General features: G+C 41.7%; 1 protein-coding gene across 50 annotated transcripts in view; it reads right to left on the bottom strand.

The window, feature by feature from the left end:
* ZNF532 (zinc finger protein 532) overlaps window positions 1-27244 on the bottom strand; it is a 128305-nt gene that overhangs the window by 32733 nt on the left and 68328 nt on the right. For 17 of the 50 annotated variants that reach the window (XM_074022406.1, XM_015439714.3, XM_065533711.1 and 14 more), the window contains 4 exons: window positions 20702-20883; window positions 15859-16035; window positions 7020-7182; window positions 1042-1323 (listed from right to left, as the gene is read on the bottom strand). The exons of 8 other annotated variants lie outside the window; for them this stretch is intronic. In XM_074022406.1, the coding sequence (XP_073878507.1) occupies window positions 1042-1323; window positions 7020-7182; window positions 15859-16035; window positions 20702-20883 (804 nt within the window). The remainder of the gene's footprint in view (window positions 1-1041; window positions 1324-7019; window positions 7183-15858; window positions 16036-20701; window positions 20884-27244) is intronic. 25 more of the 50 variants (XM_074022413.1, XM_074022412.1, XM_065533721.1 and 22 more) reach the window with 5 other exon arrangements.

Here is a 27244-nt window from a genome sequence, read left to right on the forward strand (position 1 = left end):
CTTGGGAGGCTGAGGCACGAGAATTGCTTGAACCCAGGAGGCAGAGATTGCAGTGAGCCGAGATCATGCCACTGCATTTCAGCCTGGACGATAAAGTGAGACACTTTCTCAAAAAAAAAAAAAAAAAAAAAAAAAAAGTAGCAAATTCCATGTTGGTTCCTAGTGTCAGCAAGTTAGAAAAAAAAAGTAGCAATTACCCAAATCTAGTAAAGTGAGGGACAACCTATATATAGGACAAACAATCCAATTTTTCTAAGAAATCAACCGTACATTAAAAAATAAACTGGAAGGAGGACTACGTAAAATAATGACACAACAACCAAATGTGATATGTGGACTTTTTGGATCCTGACCATAACAAATCAACTTTGAGACAATCAGGAAATGTCAATACAGCCTAATATTGTATGTAATACAGTATTAGATAATATTGAAAAATAATTTTGCTAATGTTATTAGGTCTAGTCATAAGTATTTTTAAAATTTCTTATCAGTGGGAGACATATACTATTTATAAGAGAAAGGATATACATATGTGACTCAGATTTTTCAGCGATCTTGAGTTACAGAGCTTCTACTGGAAGTAAAAGGATGTGGTTCCTCTTCCCACTACCAAACTCAAGGAAGAATCATGTAAGTTACACAAATGCTCCCGGCAGTGTTCAGCATTTCCACTGTCTTTCTCTGCTCCTTTCTCCCTTAGCTAGTACAGGGATAGAGGTAAATTCAAATGCCTTTAACCTTGGTTTACTATATTTCCCTTTCCTAAGCTATAAACATGAATGTGGTAGGTAATGTACCACATTCATGCACACCAGTCTGGAGGAGTGCATGTGAAGGCAATGACTAGGAAAACTACAGACTGAAGGATTTGGAAAGGTCCCTTTTACAGATAAAGAATTGAACACAGAGACACCAAGTGATTTTTAAGGTCACACCACTAATTACTGATAGAGCCAAGCCAAGAGCCCACATCTTGGAAGCTTGCCAGTCCAGTGCCCTCTCTGCACTCACCCGGAGCAGCTTTCATTCTTTACTGACCTTCCCGTGCTCCTTCCTCACGTGGGATATGTACACATCTCTCTGCATGAAGAGGCGGTCACACTCCCAACACGTCCACCCAGGACTGGCCACCTTCTTGGTTTCCATGGATTTTTTCACAGGAGATGGAGATTTCTTTTCCAATTTCTCTTTCCCATTCATGGATTTGGTGTCCTCTTTGTTCTGATTTGCTGAATTTTGAGTTGTAGGCTTAATGCTCAAAGGCAAGTTTATACCCAAGTTTGGAGGCCCTTCAATACTTTTCAATGTTCCATGCATAGACTACATTATAAAAAGAAAAGAAATATCTATCACAAATCACAACACTAAAAGAAAGCACAAGTATGCTATCTTAACACGTGGTACACATTTCAATACCATTTTATATTCATTCAGAAGTATTTCTTAATATATAAAGAAAAAAACCTAAGCTAAATATACACTTCAAAAGAGATAAAAGTCTGTTACAAGTTATGTATTTCTCTTTCCAGACGCTTTTTAAAGGCCTATATATTTATACCATTTTAAAATTCTTTAAAGAAAGACCTCTGTATTGAACACAAATTAATCCTGGTACTTTACCCTCCTGTAACAACCCAGAGTGAGGCCTCTCTACAACCAACCATTTCGGAACAACCCTCTCCTTTCTCATCAGCCTGGAAATGTTTAAATAGGCTAATACATTATTAGGAATTCAACTAGAACAAACTGACTTGAGCAAACATCTAAGATCAACACGTTAGTAAATAGCAAGCCTTTTTCTTTTCACGCCTTTCACATTCTTGGAATACTTGTAACAATCTGGGTTTTTGCTGGGTTTTGTCAGTAATTTTCATCTCCTTACACCTATCCCGACCCATCCTTTCTTCCTGATGGCAGCCAGGCTTGAGAACTACACACATTAGATACTCACGTCTTTTTAAACTGCTTAGCTATCTATTTTCATCAACGTAATAGCCACGAACAGCCATGTTCAACTTAAACTCACTGGATTTCAAATTTGAAAAGGGTAAAATTAGTGCAATTTGATTCTAAAGACCAGCTCACTTTGGTTTTTGTTTGGTATTCTAAAAGCATGGAATAAAAACAGAGGGATGGGGTGTATGCAGTGGCTCACGCCTATAATTCCAACACTTTGGGAGGCCAAGGCAGGAGGATCACTTGCGACCTAGAGTTTGAGACCGGTCTGGGCAAATAGAGAGACCCCACTTCTACAAAAAGATTAAGAAATAGCCGGGCATGGTGGTGCATGCCTGAAGTTCCAGTTACTCAGAAGGCTGAGGTAAGAGGACTGCTTGAGCTCAGGAGTTCAAGGTTACAGTGAGCTATAATCACGCCACTGCACTCTAGCCTGGGCAACAGAGCAAGACCCTGTCTCAAAAACTAAAAACAAAAACAAAAAAAGAGGGTGGAGGAGAGCAAAAACTAAAATCTTTGCCTCTGTATACAATATAAAATTTATGTTTGAATAGGGCCGTCTCTTCTTACTAGCAGTCAGGCTTGCAGTTAAACCATGAATTCCTGAACCTACAGAAAGACAACATGAAAAATCTTTCCTAAGAGGCTTTCCACACATCCGAGTTTCCCTGGGTCACAGAAACTGACACTGAAAGACCTCAGCTCCACATTCCTTCTTGGATGTTTAAGCCAGCCATTCCTTCAGGACACTCTCCATCACACCTTCTCAAGGTAAGGTCTTCTCTAAACAGTGCCAAGAACTAGCTAACCTTCTTCAACACCATTTTCCCCCAGAGGGAAACAGGGGTTCTATCATCTTCTCACTGGCTGAAGTCTCAAGGTCTACCCAAACAGGCAACAGCACAAGTGGCCCATAAACCAGGGGCTGAGGCGGGCCGGGCGCCTGTAATCCCAGCACTTTGGGAGGCTGAGGCGGGTGATCACGAGGTTAGGAGATCCAGACCATCCTGGCTAATATGGTGAAACCCCATCTCTCCTAAAAATACAAAAAATTAGCCAGGCGTGGTGGCGGGTGCCTGTAGTCCCAGCTACTCGGGAGGCTGTGGCAGGAAAATGGCGTGAACCCAGGAGGCGGAGCTTGCAGTGAGCCGAGATCACGCCACTGCACTCCAGCCTGGGCGACAGAGTGAGACTCCGTCTCAAAAACAAAAAAAACAAAAAAAACAAAAAAAACACAGAGGCACGCCGGGCTGAGGTGGATGTCTAACCATGTTCTTTGCAAAGAGAAAATCTGGAGCAAGACATGATTTCTTGATAGCCAAAAACTATGCCTTGCTTCATGCCCACCATGCAGGGTAGAAGGTTTCTGTGTTTGATTGCTCTTTTTCAAAAAAGAAGCAAAATTTTTCCATTTTTGACATTTAAAACCTAAAGAAAACAAAACCTAAATCCCTCTAGTAACTTTTTGTAAGTTTCTAGGCGAATGCATTTTTACTAACTGATAAGCTGACGAAAGGATAAAGTATTAAAGTATTCTTCTGTAAGATAACCTTAAAATGCTATAGAAATTACAGAAAAGAGGCCGGGCGCGGTGGCTCAAGCCTGTAATCCCAGCACTTTGGGAGGCCGAGACGGGCGGATCACGAGGTCAGGAGATCGAGACCATCCTGGTTAACATGGTGAAACCCCGTCTCTACTTAAAAAAAAATACAAAAAACTAGCCGGGCGAGGTGGCGGACGCCTGTAGCCCCAGCTACTCGGGAGGCTGAGGCAGGAGAATGGCGTGAACCCGGGAGGCGGAGCTTGCAGTGAGCTGAGATCCGGCCACTGCACTCCAGCCTGGGTGACAGCACCAGACTCCGTCTCAAAAAAAAAAAAAAAAAAAAAAAAAAAAAGAAATTACAGAAAAGAAGCAACAAGTTACATTGTAAGTAAAATTAAGACTATTAAGGCCAGGTGCAGTGGCTCAGGCCTGTAAATCCCAGTACTTCAGAAGGCCAAGGCTGGAGGATCACTTGAACCCAGGAGTTTGAGACCAGCCTGGGCAACACAGTGAAACCCTGTCTCTACAAAAAATACAAAATACAAAAACTGGCCAGGCGTGGTGGCACATGCCTGTAGTCCCAGCTATTTGGGAGGCTGAGGTTGGAGGATCACCTGAGCCCGGGATGTGGAGGCTGCCTTGAGCCCTGATCATGCCACTGCACTCCAACCTGGGCAACAGAGTGAGACCTTACCTTAAAAAAAAAAAAAAAGACTCTGAAAAGCAAATACCTGGGAATGGTGGCTCACACCTATAATTTCAATGCTCTGGAAGGTCAGGTGGGAAAACCACTTGAGACCAGACATTCAGCCTGGGCAACATGGCAAGACCTGCCTCATTCATTCATTCATTCATTCATTCATTCATTCATTCATATTGTCATTTTAAAATAAAGAAACAACTTATTTCTTTTCAAATGGATTTTTCCTTAGCTCCTATAACAATAATTAATTTGAACGAATGTTTGTAACTTGAAAGTTTACTTTAAATACAAATGGCAACATGGAGGTCCTACAAAGTAAATAAGTTTATATTTTGGTAGGAGAAGAAAATGACACAAATTGGATTAACTGGGCAAATAAGGCCCCATCTTTAAGTGAATATGTATGTGGAGAAAACTTGTGCCTGTTCTACTTCCTCTTCCTTCCTCACGAAAAACTGCACAGAACAGGCACAGGCAATGTAAATAAATAAAAAGAGCTAAATAGATCATCTTAAAAATTAAAAAAAAAAAAAAACCACCAATATGTCTTTAAAACTATGCTTACCCATCCCCAAACATATAAATGCAGGATATTTTTAAATGCATAGAACATACATGAAATGAGAACATAAGTGATTATTCCCACTGTTTTCATATCATGTGTCTTGCATAGGTTCAGATTAATAAAATCAATTATTTCCTCCTTGTGGCCACAGGATTTTACCACTCCTCTTCAGTTTCTATTTCTTATAACCTTGTATTCCTCCAAATTCACTATTAACACAAGGAAGACCCTAACCACAAAGTTGATGACCCGACTTCCAGATGCAAAGATGAGTTCCAGAAAGCAAATGCCTTAAAAGCCTCTTAAGAAGCAACTGCTCATTTCTTTTTTTGTTGTGGGCACATATATAGTATGTTAAAATATTTTGGTCTAATTCCAACATCCCTAAATTTTTCAAAGCAATTTTAAATTCTTCTTGATGTTTCATTAAATAGATATTTACTATCAAAATAATTATGTGATTTTAGCTAAAATAGTTAAAGTATCTTAAGAGGATTTTACTGTACTTCAAGTGAGAATGATGAAAGGCATCTCCCATGCATTTTATTCACCTGAGTAATGCCATCACCACCACTATCTTCACCTTGCCTAGAAGGAGACAATCTCCAAGATGTTCATTTGCATTAAGCAATTACTCTACATGAACTCACATATGTTCAATACAGGAAATGTCAATGATTCATAATCCAGGCATTTAGCCGACATGAGACCAGAATAATTCAGGGACTTTACTTGCTCTTCAAACTGAACTTTTTTGTATAATTTTTTGTTTGTTTTTGAGACGGAGTCTTGTTCTGTCACCCAGGCTGGAGTACAGTGGCACAGTCTCGGCTCACTGCGATCTCTGCCTCCTGAGTTCAAGTGATTCTCCTGCCTCGGCCTCCCAAGTAGCGAGGATTACAGGCATGTACCACCACATCCAGCTGATTTTTGTATTTCTAGTAGAGATGGGGTTTCACCATGTTGGCCTCAAGTGATCCACCTACCGTGGCCTCCCAAAATACTGGGATTACAGGTGTGACCCACTGTGCCCAGCCTGTATAATATATTTTTAAAAGAGCAAAACTAAAAGAAAGAGATTGAGTTCCTGATAATATGGGGTCTCTTGTTTCTCTGTTTAAAAAGTAAGTCATTTTAATCTCTGAAAGCCAATGGATATTATCTCCTAATCACACAAGGAAAAAAAAAAATGCTTAACATATTACAGCGGACAGTTAAGCAGCTAGAACTAAGCACTGGACTTAGTAAGCTTAAAAGGCTATAAATAGATTTCTGTGCCCCTTTTGGGGGCTGGAGAGTAAAATAGACCACACTGGATATTTATTCATTTCATTAACTGAACACCACTAGGTGCCAGGTACCATACTATATCCTAGATATTTAACAGTCCATTTACAATGCAATCTTTACAGAAAAGAAAAAAAAAACGAAACTAAAAGGTTTAGGGGCATTAATTACAATGCAAACCTAACCGCTTAAATAATTTCAAGGGAAAAAACCTTCATTTTTCTAAATATACCAATATTTGTATGAATTAGCATAATTCATCAGAGCCCTTGTCTGTTTCTAAGTATTAAACAATACCGAATTCTCAAGAAAAGGAAAACTTCGGCGGGGCGTGGTGGCTCATGCCTGTAATCCCAGCACTTTGGGATGCCAAGGCGGGCAGATCACCTGAGGTCAGGAGTTCAAGATCAGCCTGGCCAACATGGTGAAACTAAAAATACAAAAATTAGTTGGGTGTGGTGGCAGGCACCTGTAATCCCAGCTACTTGGGAGGCTGAGGCAGGAGAATCACTTGAACCTGGGAGGCAGAGGTTGCAGTGAGCCAACATCGTGCCACTGCATTCTAGCTTGGGAGACAGAGGGAGACTCACTCTCTCTCAAAAAAAAAAGAAAAGAAAAGAAAGGAAAGGAAAACTTCACAGTCATCATTTTCACATATTAAAAGAAAAAGAAAAAGAAAGAAAAAAAAAACCCTAGTACTTTTTTACTCTTAACATCAGGGCAGGCATTGGTTCCTTTTCACGAATCTTTTGGTAGGCAGATCAGGACTCCTGAATGAAAAGCACCCCACAGTCAAGTGAACACACGATGACAGCACGTAAGTTGCTCACTGACAACGACCAGCATCCATCCCTTCCCTCGACAGTGAGGCGTGCTTTAGAGTCACCTGCAGCTCAGCCTTGATTTATGACCAGTGAATGGATCTGCAATTCATTTAAAGGAGAGGTTAGACGCACACACACCTTGATATGGTCCATCATAAGTTGCTTCTGTGCATATAAAAGAGAACAGTCTGGACACTTGAAAACAGACACCTTCTGGTTTTCAATGTGTTGGTCAAAGTGGCGATACAGCAAGGTTTGCAGGGTGAACACAGTGTCGCACATGGAACACTTATATATTATTCTAAAACAGAAGAGTGCAGCGAGATCATGTCAGTCAGCCTGTTTTAAGTCAAAGGAGCTGCTATTTTATAGCTAAAGAACTCGGGAGGCAGAGGCACACTGAGAACACACAAACACAATAAATAGAACAACAATTAGCTTTGAACAAACTTTTCAAGACAACTGGCATCACTCAATCATAGATCAACCTTAACATTTTGAGTAAAGATGTATTTGGCTACATTTACTTAGAAATCTAAATTAATGACCATTTTACTACTCACAAATCTATAACTGGCACATGTTTGCACAAAGTCTTCATGTTACTTTAACACAGAGCAAAAGCATGCTTTTTTTTTTTAAGATTTTTTTTTTTTAAGATCAGACCAGGCAATGATGATACCCTAACTTGGAAAAGAATGTTAATCTGATTAATAAACTAAATAGGACTACTCAACTCCAAAGTTTCCGTTTAGAGTCAGTAGCAATTTTACACTTGAATGTCAATATTTCTATACCTGTTCTTAACACAGGAAGCCCTACGCTAGTAAACAAATATACACTAAAATCAAGAAACAGAAAATAAAATCGATACTACTGTTATTTCAACAATGCTTGAATGTTTCTTATGCTTTGAATGATTTAAAATATTCACTTGTCTCCTACAAACTATTTCCATGACTAATATGTTACTAACAAGCAGCCTCCTCAAATGAATTCAGCAGACCTGAACCTTCTGAACATAATATCCTTCCTGCCCATCCACACTCTCTACTGAAATGAGGGCACGAGACGTCTGGGGAGGGTAAAGGGCTGCATCTACCCTGCCGCCGGCCTCTGCCTCCAATGGATGTGATCGGTCATTTGTGAACAGTTCTGATGGCAGCAGGTCACCATTTTTTAGTCACTGCTCTGGGTCACCCTGGCGCATAGGGGAGGGCCTATGGGCATCTGTATTTTGTCTGGAGAACTGTGAGAATGGGCACAAAGAATTCTAAAGAGCCACTTAGGAAAAGGTCAGAGAAAAGCCGACTGGATGTGAGGGTCAGAAAGGAGGAGAGAGAAGTTGAGGTGTTACCTGGTATTCCTACGGCAAAGTTGAAGAAAGGAATGCCTCCTAAACCACGTGCCTTCCCTCTCTCAGGGCCCACGTAGCTTCAAACCTCACTGTGCAATTCTCTGTCCAAAATTACAGATTTAACTTTTTTTCTCTCTCTTTCTTTTTATTCTACTTTAAGTTCTAGGGCACATGTGCACAACGTGCAGGTTTGTTACATATGTATACATGTGCTATGTTGGTGTGCTGCACCCATCAACTCGTCATTTACATTAGGTATATCTCCTAATGCTATCCCTCCCCCCTCCCCCCTCCCCACAATAGGACCCGGTGTGTGATGCTCCCCTTCCTGTGACTTTTTTCTCTTTTTCCCCCATAAGATTTATAAGTTTAACTGGATTGGCCTGTTTTTTAAAGGTCTTGAGATGTGACTTTACTGCAGAGCACAAGTACCCTTGGGGGCGGGGGTGCTGAGGAGCAGACGAGGCTTTCAGGACCGTACACTGCAGCACAAGGCTGTACACTAATCATGTGTCACCACTAACTGTAGCAGGTGTGACAAAGATGCTCACTTTCTCCCTGTTTGAAACTGCTTAGTATTATGAACAGCCCAAATGCCCAAGAGTATAAATGGTTAAACAGAAAACTAGGCCGGCATGGTGGCTCATGCCTGTAATCCCAGCACTTTGGGAAGCTAAGGCGGGTGGATTGCCTGAGCTCAGGAGTTTGAGACCAGCTTGGGCAACAGGGCAAAACCCTATCTCCACTAAAAATACAAAAAATTAGCCAGGCGTGGGAGCGCACACCTGTAGTCCCAGCTACTTGGGTGGCTGAGGCACAAGAATTGCTTGGGCCCAGGAGGTGGAGGTTGCACTGAACTGAGATCATGCCACTGTACTCCAGCCTGGGCAACAGAGCAAGACTATGTCTCAAAAAAAAAAAAAAGAAAGAAAGAAAGAAAGAAAAGAAAAGAAAAGAAAAGAAAAGAGAAAGAAAGAAAACTATATGAAGATTTTTTAAAATTATGTCACAGAGCTATACCAATGGCATGGAAAGATTTTCACACAAATTGAAACAGAAGATAACAAGACAATGCATGATGTGATCACATTTTTTAAAGGGCATAGAAAAGGAAGAGAAGGCATAGGATTGTCGTCATGTCTGCTGGATAATAGTATATGTATTTTTATTGCTTTGTTTGTCTCTATTTCCTGTTTTTTCTGTAGTTGGCATAGGACAATTTTTTTTAAAAGGATAGACTTGGCCGGGCCCGGTGGCTCATGCCTGTATCCCAGAACTTTGACCAGGTCAGGAGATAGAGACCAACCTGGCCAACATCGTCAAACCCCGTCTCTATGAAAATATAAAAAAAAATCAGCCGGGCGTGGTGGTGTGCACCTGTAGTACCAGCTACTCGGGAGGCTGAGGCAGGGGAATTGCTTGAACCCAGAAGGCAGAGGTTACAGTGAGCTGAGACCACACCACTATACTCCAGCCTGGCGACAGAGCGAGACTCCATCTCAAAAAAAAAAAAAAGAAAAAAAAAAAGATAGCTTCAAGAAAAGAACTCAGATTTACTAGCTAGGTTAAGAAACTGCTCTGAACTCAGCTGGACGCAGTGGCTCACGCCTGTAATCCCAGCACTTTGGGAGGCCGAGGCAGGCGGATCACGAGGTCAGGAGATCAAGACCATCCTGGCTAACATGGTGAAACCCCGTCTCTACTAAAAATACAAAAAAATTAGTCAGGCGTGGTGGTGGGCGCCTGTAGTCCCAGCTACTCAGTAGGCAGAGGTAGGAGAATGGCGTGAACCCGGAAGGCGGAGCTTGCAGTGAGCCTAGATCACGCCACTGCACTCCAGCCTGGGCGACAGAGCAAGACTCCACCTCAAAAACTCAATTTTCACATTTTGAGAAATCATGATTTCACAAGCAACGCCACAACTCATTTTGTTCATGCTACATTCCTCTAGGGAGGGATTCTGTTGTTTGGATGTGCTGTCTTAATAACAGAAAGTGTAAAACAGGAGACCATCTATTTACGTAGGTATCATTCTGAGGAGGCTGAGGAGCTGGTTGTTGGTGTAATATTAGAATCCCTCCCAACAAAATATGAACAGATATAAAAGGGAAAATGCTGACTTTACAACGAAGAAACCGGGCAGACACTGCCTTGCCTTGATGATGAAGGGCAGCATCACCACTACCTTGTAGGATAGGTGGACGTCGCTCTTGCCCCCACAGTGATCCTTTGAGAAAAGCATGGCATCACAGGCCGGTCACTGCCACCAAGAGCACATGCCCAAGTCCAGCAATGAGACCACAGTGACAGCCCAAGTGAGGGTCAGCCACAGGAGAGGCCTGGGTCCCCTTTTAGATGGCCAAACACATGAGAGCAGGGGACACTGAGCTACTGCTTCAGACGGAAGGACACTGATAAGGCAGCACAAGTAAATCCAAAATGTACACCCAGATAAGATCTCGGACCAGAGAGGAGAAAGACACGTCTAACAACTGGGAGGAATCTGGATGAAGTCAACGAACTGGACTGTATTATAATCAACAGACTTCCTGACTGGGGCCGCTGCATGGAGGTTATTTACACAAGTTCCTTTTGTGGAAGGGACCAGAACACACCAAAGTATTTACATCATGGTTCCCCTTTCCTCCTAAATACAAAGCAGGGAAGGAGACAGACCAATGATTGCAACGCTCACAACTGAGCAATCTGGGGGAAAAAGATGCACGCGTTCTCTCCATGTTCTTCCAGCTTTTTTTGTAGGATAAAATCCATTAAAAACTGCAGTTGATTTTTTTTTTTGAAGTCCAAATACGACAAACCTCACAGACATGTCTTTTAGGAGCAGAATCTGAGGATGGAGCAAACTCTCCAACGAAAATGGAAAATCCCCAGGGAGACCAGCTGCCAGGCAGAGAGGAGGGGTGGCATTCAAGATAGAGAGACCAGTCTGCACAAAGGCAGGGGTCTACTGGGCACGGTTTGCTGGGAAACAGTGAGAATCCCAGTGTGGCTGGGCTCCCAGGGGTGTGGGAGTGGCGACAGAGGGTGCTTTAGAGTTGTGCAGGGCTTTGAAGGCCAAACCTGGAAGTCTGGACCTAATCCTAAATGCAAGACTGGGTGAGTAGCAGGGTGACTACACCACAACGAAGGCAGCAGGGGAGGGAGAAGAGGGAAGAGAGAGAGAGAGGAGGAGAGGAGGAAGGGGAAAGGAAGGAGAAAGAGAAAAGAATAAAAAGCTAAAACCAAATACCCATAGTCAGTGAGGTCAAATTTACAGCAACAAACTCTCCAAAACACTTCAAACAGGTGTCACAACAAATAAATAAAAGACTCCAAGCTTTGAAATTGCTGCCATAAGCCTCCTACGTTACCATCAATTGAATCCAGCTAGGGGCAAAGCACCATCCTCCACATCATATACCTAATCCCCACAGCCCCGGTTAGGTAGATGACACTGCTGCCATTTCACAGATGGGACACCAGTACTTAGTGAGACTAGATAATCTGCTTGGTGTTAAACAGATTTCAGGGTCAAGGTTCAAATTCAGCTTCCTCTGACTCCATACTCCTCTCTCATGCCTCTATTCTAATTTTGCATGTTTTACTTCTTAGGAACATGTTCAAAAACTCTGTCTCTTATACAATTCTTATTTTGAAGTTCTCATTTCTCCACTTACATACATTTAGACATTGCCAATAAATGGAAGGCATAGCAAAAGAAACTGCTGTTAATCAGCAGTCAAGGAAAAAATAGAAGCAGACACAAAACTTCATTACCATAAGATACAGGCCAGGCGTGGTGGCTCACACCTATAATTCCAGCACTTTGGGAGGCTGAGGCAGGTGGATCACAAGCTCAGGAGATCGAGACCATCCTGGCCAACATGGTGAAACCTCATCTCTACTAAAAATACAAAAATTAGCTGGATGTGGTGGCGCATGCCTGTAATCCTAGCTACTCAGGAGGCTAAGGCAGGAGAATTGCTTGAACCAGGGAGTCGGAGGTTGCAGCGAGCCAAGATTGCGCCACTGCACCACAGCCTGGCAACACAGCGAGACTCCATCTCAAAAAAAGAAAAAAAAAAAAAAAGAGATACAGTAATAGACATTCAAAATGATCCCAAATTATCCAGAAAAGATTAAGGGGTACTCGAAGTTTCCTTTTAAACGGCAGGGCACTATGCCTGCCCACCCACTGGAAAACAAGAAACAAAGCGCTTCCAACAGTACCCAGCACACAGTAAACACAGTAAATCAAAGAAAAATCGCGTGCCATGCTTTTTGAACTGGGATGCTGGGACTATGGGACTTCACGGGTATATTTTCACACATCCATATGTTCTCTAAGAAAAACGGGTAAGAGGTTATTTTAACACTGATCATTTAAAAAATTAATGCAAATCATTTGCATAAATTTACGTCATTTGTATAACCACCTGTTAAACAAATACTGCTGGGGGATTTCAGTGCCTGAGCTGGGACTACTTAGTCATTTTGGACTAACGTAAACAGGATAGAGATGGATTTAATGCCAAAAGAAACCTTTGGGTCAAATGTAGGCCAAACAGCCACAGGATGAAAGCTTTTACCTTAGCTTTAATTGGAAAAGGGGGTGAGGGAGGGTTACCTCGGGCACACTGCAGTACAGGCCTACTAGGCCCAACAGAGCTGGTGCAGCAGCCCCCATTGCCACAGCCAGGCTGCGGGTGAGGGCTCCAGGCAGCCAGACTAGCCCTCACACTGAACCCATGCGATTAACTTATCTTTCACTGGCTTTGGAGTTTTGTTAACCACTTCTATAAATTTGTTTCACTTTTATAATTTAAAATACAGTACCTATTTTTAGGCTTGCACTTGTTAAAGAACTGAGGAAGGAAGGAAGGAAAGAAGGAAGGAAGGAAGGAAAGGAGGGAGGGAGGGGAGGGAGGGAGGGAAGGAAGGGAGGGAGGGAGGGGAGGGAGGGAGGGAAGGAGGGAGGGAGGGGAGGGAGGGAGGGAAGGAAGGAGGGAGGGGAGGGAGGGAGGGAAGGAAGGAGGGAGGGGAGGGAGGGAGGGAAGGAAGGAGGGAGGGGCCGGGCGCGGTGGCTCGTGCCTGTAATCCCACCATTTTGGGAGGCCGAGACAGGCAGATCACGAGGTCAGGAGTTCGAAACCATCCTGGCTAACACAGTAAAATCCCGTCTCTACCAAAAATACAAAAAATTAGCTGGGCGTGGTGGCAGGCGCCTGTAGTCCCAGCTACTCGAGAGGCTGAGGCAGGAGAATGGTGTGAACCCGGGAGACGGATCTTGCAGTGAGCTGAGATCGTGCCACTGTACTCCAGCCTGGGCAACAGAGACTCCAAGAAGGAAGGAAGGAGGGAGGGAGGGAACGAAGGAAGGAGGGAAGGAAGGAAAGAAGGAAAGAAAGAAACAGGAGAGGAGGGGAGGGGAGGGAAAAGAAAAGAGAAGGAAAGGAAAGGGAAAGGGAAAGAGAAGGAAAGGAAAGGAAGAAAACAAATACTGGGGCGGGGTGCAGTGGCTCGCACCTGCAATCCCAGCACTTTGGGAGGACTGCTTGAGCCCAGGAGTTCAAGACAAGCCTGGGCAACACGGCAAGATCCCGTCTTTACAGGAAACTGAAAAATCAGCCAGGCGTGGTGGTGCACGTGCGCACCTGTGGTCCCAACTACTAGAAAGGCTGAGGCAGGAGGATCACCTGAGCCCAGGAGGTCGAGGCTGCAGTGAGGCATGATCGCACTCCAGCCTGGATTAGAAAGAGACTTCATCTCAAAAAAAGAGAGAAAGAAAAGAAAACACTGGAATAATTGCTTTCTATATAATAGCCAAATTTGAGGAATACGGTTTTAGCCTATTTTAATCATTTGCTTCCTTACATTCTGAGTAACAACTACTGTTCCAGATGTCACACACATTTCTGACAATCAAATTTTATTTATTTTAATAAAGAACCAAATAAAAACTACATTCACTCCAGGGGAAAGGCTGCATTAGTACCCAGAAGTCTAACTGTCCTGAAAACTGAAGACAGTAAAATTCACTAATCCCCATCTTCAGGGCCATCAAGCCATGTATGGATTCCTGAATTTGTAATGTGTTTCATTTTGGGATCACCCCACAAAGATCAGAATGAAGGTCCTATTAAAATAAAATTTAACTTCAACACAGTTTTTTTATATATATAAAACAGTTACTTCTATAGTATTCAATCACGTTTCCTCAAAACTAAATGTTTCAACAAAAGCCAGGTGTGGGGGTGTGTGTGTGTGTGTGTGTTTGTGTGTGTGTGGGGGGTGTGTGTGTGTGTGTATGTGTGTGTAAAATATGGCATACCTGCATATCTTCCCCCTACTACTTCCTTAATTATGGAGATATGGGCAAAAAAACACCAACAGATTTGGACGGCAAATCTAGCTTCTTGTAATGATCAAACTCTATGTTGCCATAACTAATCCAGGAATAAAATGAGCACAATCAGGAGCATTAATCCAGTGCTATGTGCACAAGGAGGGAGTGAAGACACAAAGGAACGAATGAATGCTGACAGAGCCCTCCGTGCTCCAGACACAGGGACTATCGTGCTACACATTTTAAATACGTCATCTCTCTCACTGAAGCAGGACCCTCACTTCACAGGGGAGAAGATGGCGGCTGAGACAGTGCAGGCCCCAGGTCACCCAGCCAGTGGGTGGCAGGATTCCGACTGGCTCCAGTGCCTACACTCCCTCCTCTTTGCTAAGCTGCCCCTACTGCAGGCAGCCAGCCCCTGTTTGCCAAAGAACCACTTCATTACTAAAGACTCCACAAAGCAAAAATCAATCAAATTAAGAGCAAGATTAAGGCAAAAAAAATTTTACTAATCAGGGACTTATACTGGCTATGAAGTTAAATTCAGTAACCAGTGTCTTAAGTTGCTTTCATCTTAAAAATGTTACTTTTTAAGCAAAAGTGTACCCTATAAAAAAGGAACTATGGAAAAATTTAAAGATGACAGGGTTTCTAAAAAATAGTTTTCCTAGCAGTTGTTAAATATCATCTTCAGAGGCTGGGCACGGTGTCTCATGCCTGTAATCCCAGCACTTTGGGAGGCTGAGGTGTGGGGATCACGAGATCAGGATATCAAGACCATCCTGGCTAACACGATGAAACCCCGTCTCTACTAACAATACAAAAAATTAGCTGGGTGTGGTGGCATGCACCTGTAGTCCCAGCTACTCAGAAGGCTGAGGCAGGAGAATCGCTTGAACCCAGGAGACGGAGGTTGCAGTGAGCCGAGATCACACCACTGCACTCCAGCCTGGGCAACAGAGCAAGACTCTGTCCCCCCCAAAAAAAAAAAAGCATTCATCTTAAGAAAAAAATATATAAATAATTTACTTGCTGAGCAAAAATTCGTGACAAGAGCATAAATAATAGGTAACATTTTTGGACAATGTCTTTACCTGGAAAGAATAGAAAGATCTGGATGAGCTTTGAGCTATATTTCGTAAAGCATCAAAATTGGCATAGCTGTGTAATTTTTCAGATCTTGGTAAATGTTATTCAATAGAACGACTACTACACCTCGCCTCTAAATTACTAATAAAGCAGTGGAGTAAAAATCGAAAGTCGGTATGACTTACTTTGGTTCTCCTATCTTGATGCCAGGATGCTGTGTGTAGGCGTGGGAATGTGTGCTTGGGGCAGACTTAAACGCCATTGGACAAATAGGACACTTGTAGAAGACTTCACAGTGAGAACCTTGAATGTGAGACTTCAGAGCAGCCACATCAGAGTACACAACATTGCAATGCACACATCTGTTAGAAAAATAAACACATGGTCATTAGCACAAGACCATAACACACGTGTAACTGCAAAAACTGGGTGAGATGAACATACTTTCATAGCCCTTTTAGGCTTTTAATGGCCCTTTGGAAGTATATTTTAGTTTTTTTCCTATTACGAATCAATTTAATTTTTATGCTTTTTGTGGGTTTTTTTTTTTTTTTTTTTTTTTTTTGAGACAAGGTCTCGCTCTGTCGCCCAGGCTGCAGTGCAGTGGTGTGATCCCGGCTCATTGCAACCTCCACCTCCCAGGTTCAAGCAATTTTCATGCCTCAGCCTCCCAAGTAGCTGGGATCACAAGTGTGCACCACCACGCCCAACTAATTTTTGTATTTTTAGTAGAGATGGGGTTTCGCTATGTTGGCCAAGCTGGTCTCAAACTCCTACCTCAACTTCCCAAAATGCTGGGATGATAGGTGTAAACCACCATGCCCAGCCTATTTTTATATGTTTAAGAGAAAAGATCATGAAGAAGAAAAATAAAACTCAAATAGTCTATTTTTGGAGCATCTTTAATTAACATTTTTAAGAATGGATGTCAAGTCTCCAGACTACTGTTTTTGGAGAGGCCTCCACATGCTGGATGCTGGCACCTGGGCTCTGAGTTTCCTACCCATCCCCAGGACCTAAATGGCATTTCTAATGGAAGAAATCTTCAGTGTCTAAACCTACATGCCATGAACACAGGGGCAGAGAAGAACAAAGAAGTTCTGGCTCCAAGGCCTCAGCCCACTGTTTCCTGGTACACACTGATGTGGTCAATGTATGCAGGGTTCATGGTGGTCCACAGGATAGAGAAGGTCAACCACCTAGGTGTTCTGTCTCCTAGAAAATACATTTAAGTACACTTGCATTTGTTTAAGAAATCGCATGAATTATAAACCTCTGAAAATTCAGCATCTCTTAAAAAAAAATTGTCTCTCTAGCTTACAATCTCACAATTAGCTAATTACTTGCTCAAATATAATCCAATGAAGACAAACTTTAAAACTAAAATACATTTCTCCTCTACTCATCTTTTTCACACAAAGACTCTAAGCAACACTTATAACACCTCCACTTGATGACCAAGTCTTCCTTGTTCACACCTGAAAACTATTGAAGAGTGGTCTCTCTGCAGGTACAAAAGTCTCCAGAAATGTACTTCTAATACAACTGAACATACGTGCTCCCGGATGTAAACTACCCAGGGAAGAAAGACTGCAGACAAGGCCTGGTTTCCAGGGGGAAGTATCCAAAGACGTCTATGACAATCTAAGATGCTTCTATTCTTAGAACCTCCCTTCTGAATCATGGAGATGCTTCCAAAGTTACACAGGAGTGGCATGTTCTGGATTGCATGCATTCTATTTAGGCTTTGCAAGCATTCTGTTAAAAATCATAACTAATGCATTAGCATTTCCAGTGACTTAAGGCATTATGTTCAGCAACAGCTATGTTAAAACACTAAATAACAACAGGAGAATAAAAGGAAAGCCTCGCTAGCCTATCTACTTGAACTGGTATTTCAGGCAATAGAGCCACCCAAGCATACTGAAACCATTTTGGGTTAACTTACTGGGTTGTCTTGAACAGGTTAATGCTCCTCTCTGAGCCAGTTACTCATTTGTAAAATGAGAAGAGTTAAAATAGATCATTTTTAGTTCTTCCCAAACCTAGAAGCCTACAACTCCCATGCAAGAGGAAGATTATGTAAAACAAAAGTAGATGAGTAATTAATGAAACTGAAGGACCCACCACACCATAACTATAAACAGAAGATTTTCCCATGAAGGATAGAAAGATGGTGGTGTTCAAAGGGCAAAAGACCCAGGAAGGACAAAAAGGAATACAGAGAAAAGCAATAATAACCTAAAGTCACTCGGAGTGAGAGGAAGGTTTAATGTACAGCAAATAAAAAGGAAGTATCTAAAATAAAGATGGAATTTTTTGAAGCAAAAGGAAGTGGCTGTGACTCAACCCAGAGAACGCCATGGAGGCCAAGGGAAACCCTCTTTAACAAGTAAGAAACGAAAGCAGGGTATTTTAAAAAGTCATACAACATCTGCCTACAGGAAGAAGAGGAGTTTCAGGGGGCAACAGAGGCCAATGGGGGATGTAAATAAGACAAAGAAAGGCAGACTTCGAACGGCTCATACAGTATCTTAATGCTATGAAAAATCCTGTCTACTAAGAAATACGTAACATCCTGAAGTCCTGTTCTGGATAGCAATAAACTTTCTTTATTTTTTGAATTAAAAAAAAAAAAGTTTACAGTATAAAATCCTATAACCATTCCCCTTTCTAGATACGGAGTCCAGTGTATCAAGAGGCAGGAAAATTCAGAAAAAAATATTTGACTTTTATCAATATATAACTTTTACGAAGTTAACCAGGAGCCAGGGATGACCCATCAATATTTGGGAGATGTAACATGAGCAGGAGGAGAGACAGCAAGGCACACTGCACCAAGACGAGACAAAGTGAGGCGTGGGAACCATGCTGCCACATTAGACTCCTCTGGCTAAAGACAAGACATATTGAAAATGAGTAACTATAAAGCCAAAGGGAGCAGAAAACATGACAAGGCCACAGGGGTACTAAGCCCCACTTAAACATGAACATGGACCATTACATGAAGCAGCAGAGGAAAAGCATTACAGTTAAAAATGTTCCTCTCTTCTAAAGGAGCAGTCAATATGAACTAAACTTCACAACACATCATTTTTTACCAGCCCCATATAGCCTCAAGTCCAGGGAGAAAAAATCCACACTGAACACAAAATTTTTGGTTAACAACTTGAAATACGCAATTCAAAATACCAAATGTGAACGACTCTGTGAGTAGGGCAAAAGAACAGAAGGGCAAGGATGGTCTTTTCCCAAGTGGGCTGATTACTTTCAGCCTGCATGTGGAGCTTCTGTTTTAATTCAGGAAAGACAGCAGCAGCAATAGCTAAAATTGCAGAAGTCATACTTCTTTTAATCATACCAACCTAAGTTTACTTTCATTATATTAGAAAAACTAAACATTTGAGAAAAATTCGACATCAGTGCAAAGAAGAGCACTTGGGAAGTGCTGCAGAGCTGCTTTCTATTATTAAACGCAGAATCCATTAATAATAGTTTCAAAACGTGATGGCAAGAACGAAAGTATTATTCTGCATGGACTTTGCAGATCTGGGGCACCTTTGATTATCCTGTTTTACTCAGTAACATCCCAGTGGAGCTGGAGGCAGACAATGCACCAATTTTATAGACAGAGGCACCACAGTACAGAGAGAATACGTGAATTACCACATAATTAGTTACTGGCAGAAGTGGTACAAGAAAACTGGTTTCTTGATTTCCAAGCCAAAGGTTTCCACCAGGCTAGATCTCAATTCATAAAACACTTGTGCATTACAGGTTTGGAGGCATGCGATAAAAATGTGAAGTAAGTCTCATAGCTTAGTGTTATTAATGGAAAACTGGGCAGAACCACCTAGGAATTGATGATAACATAACCTAAACTTAAATAAAACCACCAAATCATGCTAACTGGACTTCATTTTTATTAAACATAATTTATTACAGGTAAAAAAAAAAAAAAATCATTGCATATTAACAATCTAACAAAGGTACCAGGTAAGCAAATACCTAATGTTAAGATAAACATATAGTACAGTAATACCTCTATTAACAAAGACACTGTGTATCAATGGACATGTTTTCTGGTGGAATCTTCTTAGTGAAAATATAAAAGGCACCGGAAGGTCATAAGATGGAGAAAACAGTTCAAATGTATCATCATTCAACACTAGCTAACATTAGATTTGCCAGATGTTGTACAACGCACATCTGAGAATCCTGGGGGGCAGTAAAAGGGACCACAGTGAAGACACACAGAAGAGACAAGGGAGGAATGAGAGAACTCGAATGGGGAGAGGGAGGAGGAGGAAGGGGAGAAGAGGGAGGAAGGGGAGAAGAGGGAGGGAGGAGAAGGGAGGAGTAAATGGGGAGGAGGGAGAAGGGGAGAGGGAGAAGGAGGAGTGGGGAGGGAGAGGGAGGAGGAGGAAGGGGGAGGAGGGAGAGGAGAGGAGAAGACAGGGGAGAGAAGGGGGGAGAGGGAGGAGGAGGAGGAAGGGAGGAGAAGGAGGAGGAGGAGGAAGGGAGGAGGGAGAGGAGGAGGAGTGGGGAGGAGGAGGAAGTTATTTGGAGTGCAAGGCTGGGACATACACCCCATCCTTCAACGTGGACAAAATAAAAGTAAAAGACCATCGCACTATTTCTGTTTTCATGAGAAGGGGAAATATTAAGAGGTACAGAATGTATAGTTTTCTTGCAGGGGTTAAAATGCAAAGAGTATGATAGCAAAAGTCTGTTAAAAACGGTAGAGACACAAAAAAACCTGACAGTCAAAGTCACACCTGCACACATGCAAGACTGTGCCTAAAAGGACAGGCCCCATGACCCTCCGATTTGTGAGGACCAGCAGGGCCGACATTACATTAAGAGGATTCAAACAGATGGACTCTACAAACGAGCTAGGTTCCCAGAGGATCTGTTAATCGAGGTATCACTGTATGACCCAGAAAACTGTGTGTGCAGACCACTCAAAATGCTGTGCGGTTGTAAGTGAACGAGTTTTACTTGCACATAAGTGAATGATATACTGACCGAAAACCAACTCTCCTCGTGTAGTGCAGACAGTTCTTGGTGACGTGGGTCTGGAAGTGCACCGACCTGCAGATGGCCCCGCACTCAGGGCAGGTGTAGGGAGATTTGTGCTGATGGATTCTCTGGTGTGATGCATAACTGCACTGGTTAGGAAGCAGCATCTGGCAGATAGTGCAAGTCTTCTAAACAAACCAAAGGGGGAAACAGGGTTGGTCCTACTAAGTACTTTCTAATATGCAAAGAACCATGGTTAAACCTCCAGATAATTATACATCCTTCATTTCAAACACTACAGTAATTGATTCTAAGCCCAAGGGAAAAGCCAACTTGAAAGTTACATGTCCTGCGTACAATTCTTTGTCCTGTAAAATCACAGTATGTGCTATGTAGTCAGGCTCATCTCAAAGTATGAGCTAAAAACATCTGTTGTAGCAGAGTTCCAATTCTGTTACTTTTGCATTTTGCTTAGGGCAAAGAAGAGAGGTATTCTTACAAATGTATGTGAGCAAACAATTTTAATACGTAGTAACAAGTTTATAGGCATATGTATCTTGACAGTAGTCACAGTCCTCACAATTCATAAAAAGCTTTCTCCAAAATAATAAAAATTAATTGGAAGCTAATCCAATTGTTCCCCGACCAGTTATTTGAAATCTGAAATACAGGAATGCAAAAGAATGGCGACAGCAATTATTTGTTCTTTTTGCACTTAAATTGGCCTTTAAATGGATGACCTGGCCATGATAAAATTTATAATTAAAACCAAGGAACTCAAGTTCAAGTATATAAATTTAGACATTAAATTAAAATTTTATAGAGCTTAAAATCTGATTATGCATAAAATAAAATTAAAGGTGAAATTCTCTTTGGAAAAGGCTCTATATCATTAACTATCCAGGAAAACCCAAAACACTATTTTTCATCCTCTTGGATATAGGCAATAAACATGGTATATTTTTAAAAACACAAAACCAAAAAAAAAATTAAAGTAAACATAAACTGAGGACTTATTACTTCCACCCCAAAAATAAACCTCACATAGCATATGACATAAACTGTGTTTAAATATTTTCAGAAATTCATGCAAACACAAATTATCTACCATCTTCTAAAATGTACAATTTGTATTAAAGCCAAAGAAAGCCTCAAAATATAGATTCTTGCTAAGATTCAAAGCATTTGTTTATATTGACAACAGTTAAGAAATTTTAAAACAACTTTTTTTATTCTTCTAGTTTTTGAAGCACGCCCAAAAATTAAGGTTTAAACTTCCAAGTGACGTAGACTAAGAAAAATAGGAAACTCACTTGAAAATTCTTTCTTGATTTTCTCCTGAAAGGACTAAAATAACAATTTTATCCCACAAAATGTTTATTATAATCACAAAATAAGAACATTACAGGTAGCTTTGATGAAGTTAGCATCATTAAAAAAACAGCACTCCTTTTCTCATAACACATATTTCAAAGGTTAAAACAAGCCACAGCAAGGAAAACCAGTCAACAGATTCATTAATAACAGATCCTGTTAACATCTACATTACCACAGGTAATCATTTGTTTCTGTGAACTCAAGTCTTCTATCTACCTTCACACAGTCCCAGGCAGGGAATTATCATGTCTGAACTTCCACAGGCAACTTAAAATGTCTTGCACTTACTTGGGAATAAAGTTAGCATTTTCTATACTAAAAGAAGTCAAAAAACATTATATATATATACACACACACACATTTATATACATACATATACACACACACACGCATGTGTGTATATATATGTTATATTAAAATATATACATTGGTCCCATCCTACCATGAGTCAAATGGTAAGATTAAGCTAGGTATTTAAAATACATTAAGTAAATTGAAGTACATCATCTCATTTAATTCTCATAACCTATGAAGCAGATAACATCTCCATTTTACAGATAAGGAAATGAGGCTCAGTAAAGTTAAGAAACTCGCCCAAGTCTCCAAACCTATTAAGTGGAAGAACCAGGATTTGAACTGGAGTCTAGGAGTGGGGTGGGGATATACTGAATGAATAAACAAAAACACACAGGGAAAACCATTAGCAAATATACCAACAGTGCCCACAGTATGTCAGTGTCGACGTGAGTCCCCCTCCCCTGCTGCTTCTCTTTTATCTAAAGTAATGTGATTGTACTACTTTTAGAATGGTAGAAAATGGAAAGAAAATCTAAAAAGCAGACAGTGTTCCCTGAAAAAAATTTTCACATTTTCATCAAGATATACTACAAATGGTTATCCTTCACAATACATATAAGACGCACAAGGAATTACTTAAATTCATTGGAATGTATCATCATCATGTCTCCCCACCCAGCTGTACGACTCTGCACTCACTCGTTCCCATCAGCTGAGGCTCCTCACCCACTTTCGGTACAGAAGCACAAGGAGAAAGAGGGAGTCATAGGGACTACAGCCTCAAATCAAAATGCTTTCACACTTTGCAATTCCTGAAGTGGGAGAAAATGGTCACCGGGGAGTCGCGCTGGACACTAGAGACCTTGCCTTTAGTTTCTGTAGATGCATGCATATCTACGTACAGACACTTAGTTACCCCTGCATTTCTATCTTTATTTACCTGCCTCCTCTACTCCTTGACTCCATTCTGTTTGGGTTTTGTTTTTGTTCTTGTTTTGAGATAGGCTCTCACTTTGTTGCCCAGGCTGGAGTACAGTGTCGTGATCACAGCTCACTGCAGACTCCACCTCCTGGCCTCAAGCGATCCTCACTCGTCAGCCTCCCCAGTAGCTGAGACCACAGGCACACGCCACCACACTCAGCCAATGTTTGTATTTTTTTTGCACAGACAGGGTCTCACATATTGTCCAGGCTGGTCTCAAACTCCTGGCCACAAGCAATCCTCCTGCCTCAGCCTCTCAAAGTGCTAGGACTACAGGTATGAGCCACCATGCCAGCTTCATTCCATTTTGAGGAAAAAAACAAGCTATTTTGGTTGGAGACATCCTCCTCCTTGATGGTTGCATGGTGTCAACAGTTTTAAACTCATATGACATCATTTGCTTAACTGTATTCCCTCAAGCTGTATTCACTGTTCCTGTTATAGAAAACTTGTCATCCCTGCTTCCCATGATAGTGGTGATGCATTTTCACAGCACAAAGGAGTATCTTCCATCAGCTTTTCTGGAATGCTTTGAATTCATGAAAATGATGAACATCCTCTGGGTTTGGGGGGATGTATTTCAGCATGAGGGCAGACAAGGATTTCTTTGGGGCCTGTAATGACTGACTTTCCTTACTTTTTTTAATCAAGTAAATTAAAATATATCTTAAAATTCTAACACTCTACTACACAAGCTGAAGCTACTTAGTAGAGGATAAAGCAGTTGAATGTGACGGTAACCGCCTTTTCAATAGAAGAAAGCATAAGAAAGGGCACCTACGTGGTTTTATGTGTCTCTTGACATTTTACTTATGTCATCTAAAAATGGATAAACGTTTTCGGTACTTAGGTAATAAACAGTTAATGTCTATTCTACAGCAGACTTATTTGCTTGGTTGAACTGTTACTTTTTAAAGTAAACATTACTTTTCAATAGTCAGGTAATACTAGAAAGCTATAGGAAAATAAAGCTGAAAAGTACCCACATTCCACGCTTTGCAATTACAACCGACTCTGTGTATCCTGAGGTTCTGCATCTATGTATTCAGTCCACCACAGATCAAAAATATTTGGGAAAAAAATAAAAAATAACAAAACAACAATAAAAAATACAGTATAACAACTATTTACATAGTATTTACACTATTAGATATTATAAGTAATCTTGAGATGATTTAAAGGACACAGGCAGATGTGCTTAGGTTCTATGCAAATACTGTGCCATTTTATAACAGGGGCTTGAGCATTCTCAGATGTTGGTATCTGAAGGGGGTCCTAGAAACAACACCTGAGGAAACTAAGAGATGACTGTACTCATTTTTTTTAAGAGACAGAGTCTCACTCTGTCGCTCAGGCTGGAGTGCAACAGCACGATCTCAGTTCACTGTAACCTCTGCCTCCCAGGTTCAAGCAATTCTCCTGCCTCAGCCTTCCAAGTAGCTGGGACTACAGGCACACACCGTCACACCCGGCTAATTTTTTTGTATTTTAGTAGAGACAGGGTTTCACCACGTTGCCCAGGCTGATCTCGAACTCCTGAGCTCAGGTGATCCGCCCACTTCGGCCTCCCAAAGTGCTAGGATTAGAGGCATCAGCCACTGCACCCTTCTTGAGCCTTTGCTATCCAATCCTGGCACTGAAATCCATCAATGGCATGCAAATGCAGGCTACAGGGAAGGGGGAACCTGGTACATTCTGGCCAGTTAAGGAATCAGAGTGTTCAAGCTTGACATCCTCTTTCTATAGATGAGGAATTAGCTGAGTAATAAGAAAAATAATTATACGTGTTTTTGCTCATAATGTAGGCAGAAAACAGCCTGAGAGAGGTACGTGAGAAACAGTGAGAGAGGCTAGAGAAATTAAGTATGGCCGTATACTTATGCTTAAATTTCAAACAGACCAAAAGCCTACACCAACATGAAACACTGCAGCTAAGTCAGAAACAATGCCAGCTTAACAGTCAGCCCAGATGCTAAGTAAATTACTCTCACCTCATTAAAAGCAGTTCCATAATCTTCTGTCTACAGTATAATTATCCAAAAATAATAAAGTATACCAGTTTGTTTTGTGGCTTTCACTTTTGTCCAATTTCAGACTGAGAACACAAAGAAAGCATTTCATTTCAGATCTCACTTAAATGGAAGTCATACCAGGCAAACACAGCAGAGCTGGCTCTGTATGCCTTTCGCTCACAGAGTTAGACGGTTGTGCTGGTTTTGTCCTCAAATCATTCTGCTACACAAAACATCCCTAACAAGAATTGACAGTTAAATGAACAAATTTACAGAAAGCTATATGGCCAACACATATAATCTACTTAGATGCTTATTACTGAAGAATATGGGTAAATTAAAAGTTGATAACACTAAAATATAAACTAGGACAGGACTAGTCTTGACCAAAATTTAAATTAAACACTTAGAAGAGCAGGACCAAAAACCAAGGGTCATGAGTCTTCTGCTAATAAGGGTATTTTGGGAGAGGGAGGAAGGGAGGAATTCAGGTGAGCTCCCCGGTTTCCAGAGGAAGCTGTCTGAGCAGAGCGGATCTAGAAATGAGAACCAGCAGAGGCTGCTCCCGGGAATACAGTTAGTATGTTATATTAATGATGCCCAGAAAGTTCCCGAAACTAAAGTGAACCAGCAATTCCCGAAAACGAGGACCACTTTAGATGTCACCTTTATCCACACTCCGGAAGGTGACTTGGAAGTAACCCCAAGAATCCATCCTTATGTGATTCCTAAGGTCCCTCTGGCTGTAAGAGCCTATGCTTCGACATCTTAGACAAGCAGAAAGAATGAACCAGCAATACAGAAACTTTGCCTTGAGTCCCGGCTCTGCCACCAATTGGGCATTTGCTTTTTTCAATTGTAAAATAAAAGGGCTGGTCAAAAGACCTATAGCATTCTGTGACTCTACAGCTGATATAAATTCCACAAGAAGAAAACAGGTTTTTAAAATTAAGGGGTTACAGAAAGCATTTCCAGTCTATAGTTGGTTAAATTTAGACATGGTTTTAAGAGGAGTTGAAGCAATGACATCCCAACACATTAAATTGGTATTTATCAATTATTCAAACGACAGTCCTCAGCTCTTAAATACTTTATGGAGAAGAGGAAAGCTCCTCTGGTCTCTCGCCCACTCCCTTTTCTCGACATACCCCAAAGCCGGGATTATTAAGCAGACAGATCAGAATACAAACCCCTAACTGGGGCAGATTTAATGGCTAAAGAGTCAACTGCTCAGAACTCTGTTTTTATTGTACTGCTTGATTCCATGCTCCCTGGAAGGCAGTGATCCCCGCAAAGGTCCTCAGCCCTCTGGCTCTCTCCCTCTGCCACCGCCTCCTCCAAGGGGTAAGCAGATGCATGCAGGCAGTCTAACCTCAGCCTAGCAGGCTTTCGGTTCCTGGTCCAGATTGTGTAGCACAGTGTGATCAAATCCCAAGACAGCTTTGGGAACGTATGGCAAAGAGAGCCTCAAGTTAAAACCATATATTCCAACACAGCTCTTACCAGAGACCCGCTCTTGGGGGTCACTGAGCACAGGCCAGTTAATAAGGAAGCGGTGCTTTTGAGTCTCTCTGGCGACTGTTAGTTCTGCATAGATTGTCTATGGAACACTCGGAGGAGGAGCAGCAACTGGCAAAGAGAATGCACCAAATGCCACCCAAACCTTCCTTTAACCCACGGCATACTGGCAGTCTCAGAAGGCTAAAGGCATGCGTAAGGGGAGATGGTGAGAGGCATAGGAGGAACAGCCCCAGCTGGTGCTCACAGGCAGACAGACCCTTTGCTGGGTGCAGAGAAGCACCCTGGGGAAACTGAGACAGGCTCTGTTCAAAACATAAACAGAGGTCAAAATACAAAATGATACCAAGGAAAAAATAAAAT

Source organism: Macaca fascicularis, chromosome 18 (assembly GCF_037993035.2).
Source record: "Macaca fascicularis isolate 582-1 chromosome 18, T2T-MFA8v1.1".
Taxonomy (NCBI): domain Eukaryota; kingdom Metazoa; phylum Chordata; class Mammalia; order Primates; family Cercopithecidae; genus Macaca; species Macaca fascicularis.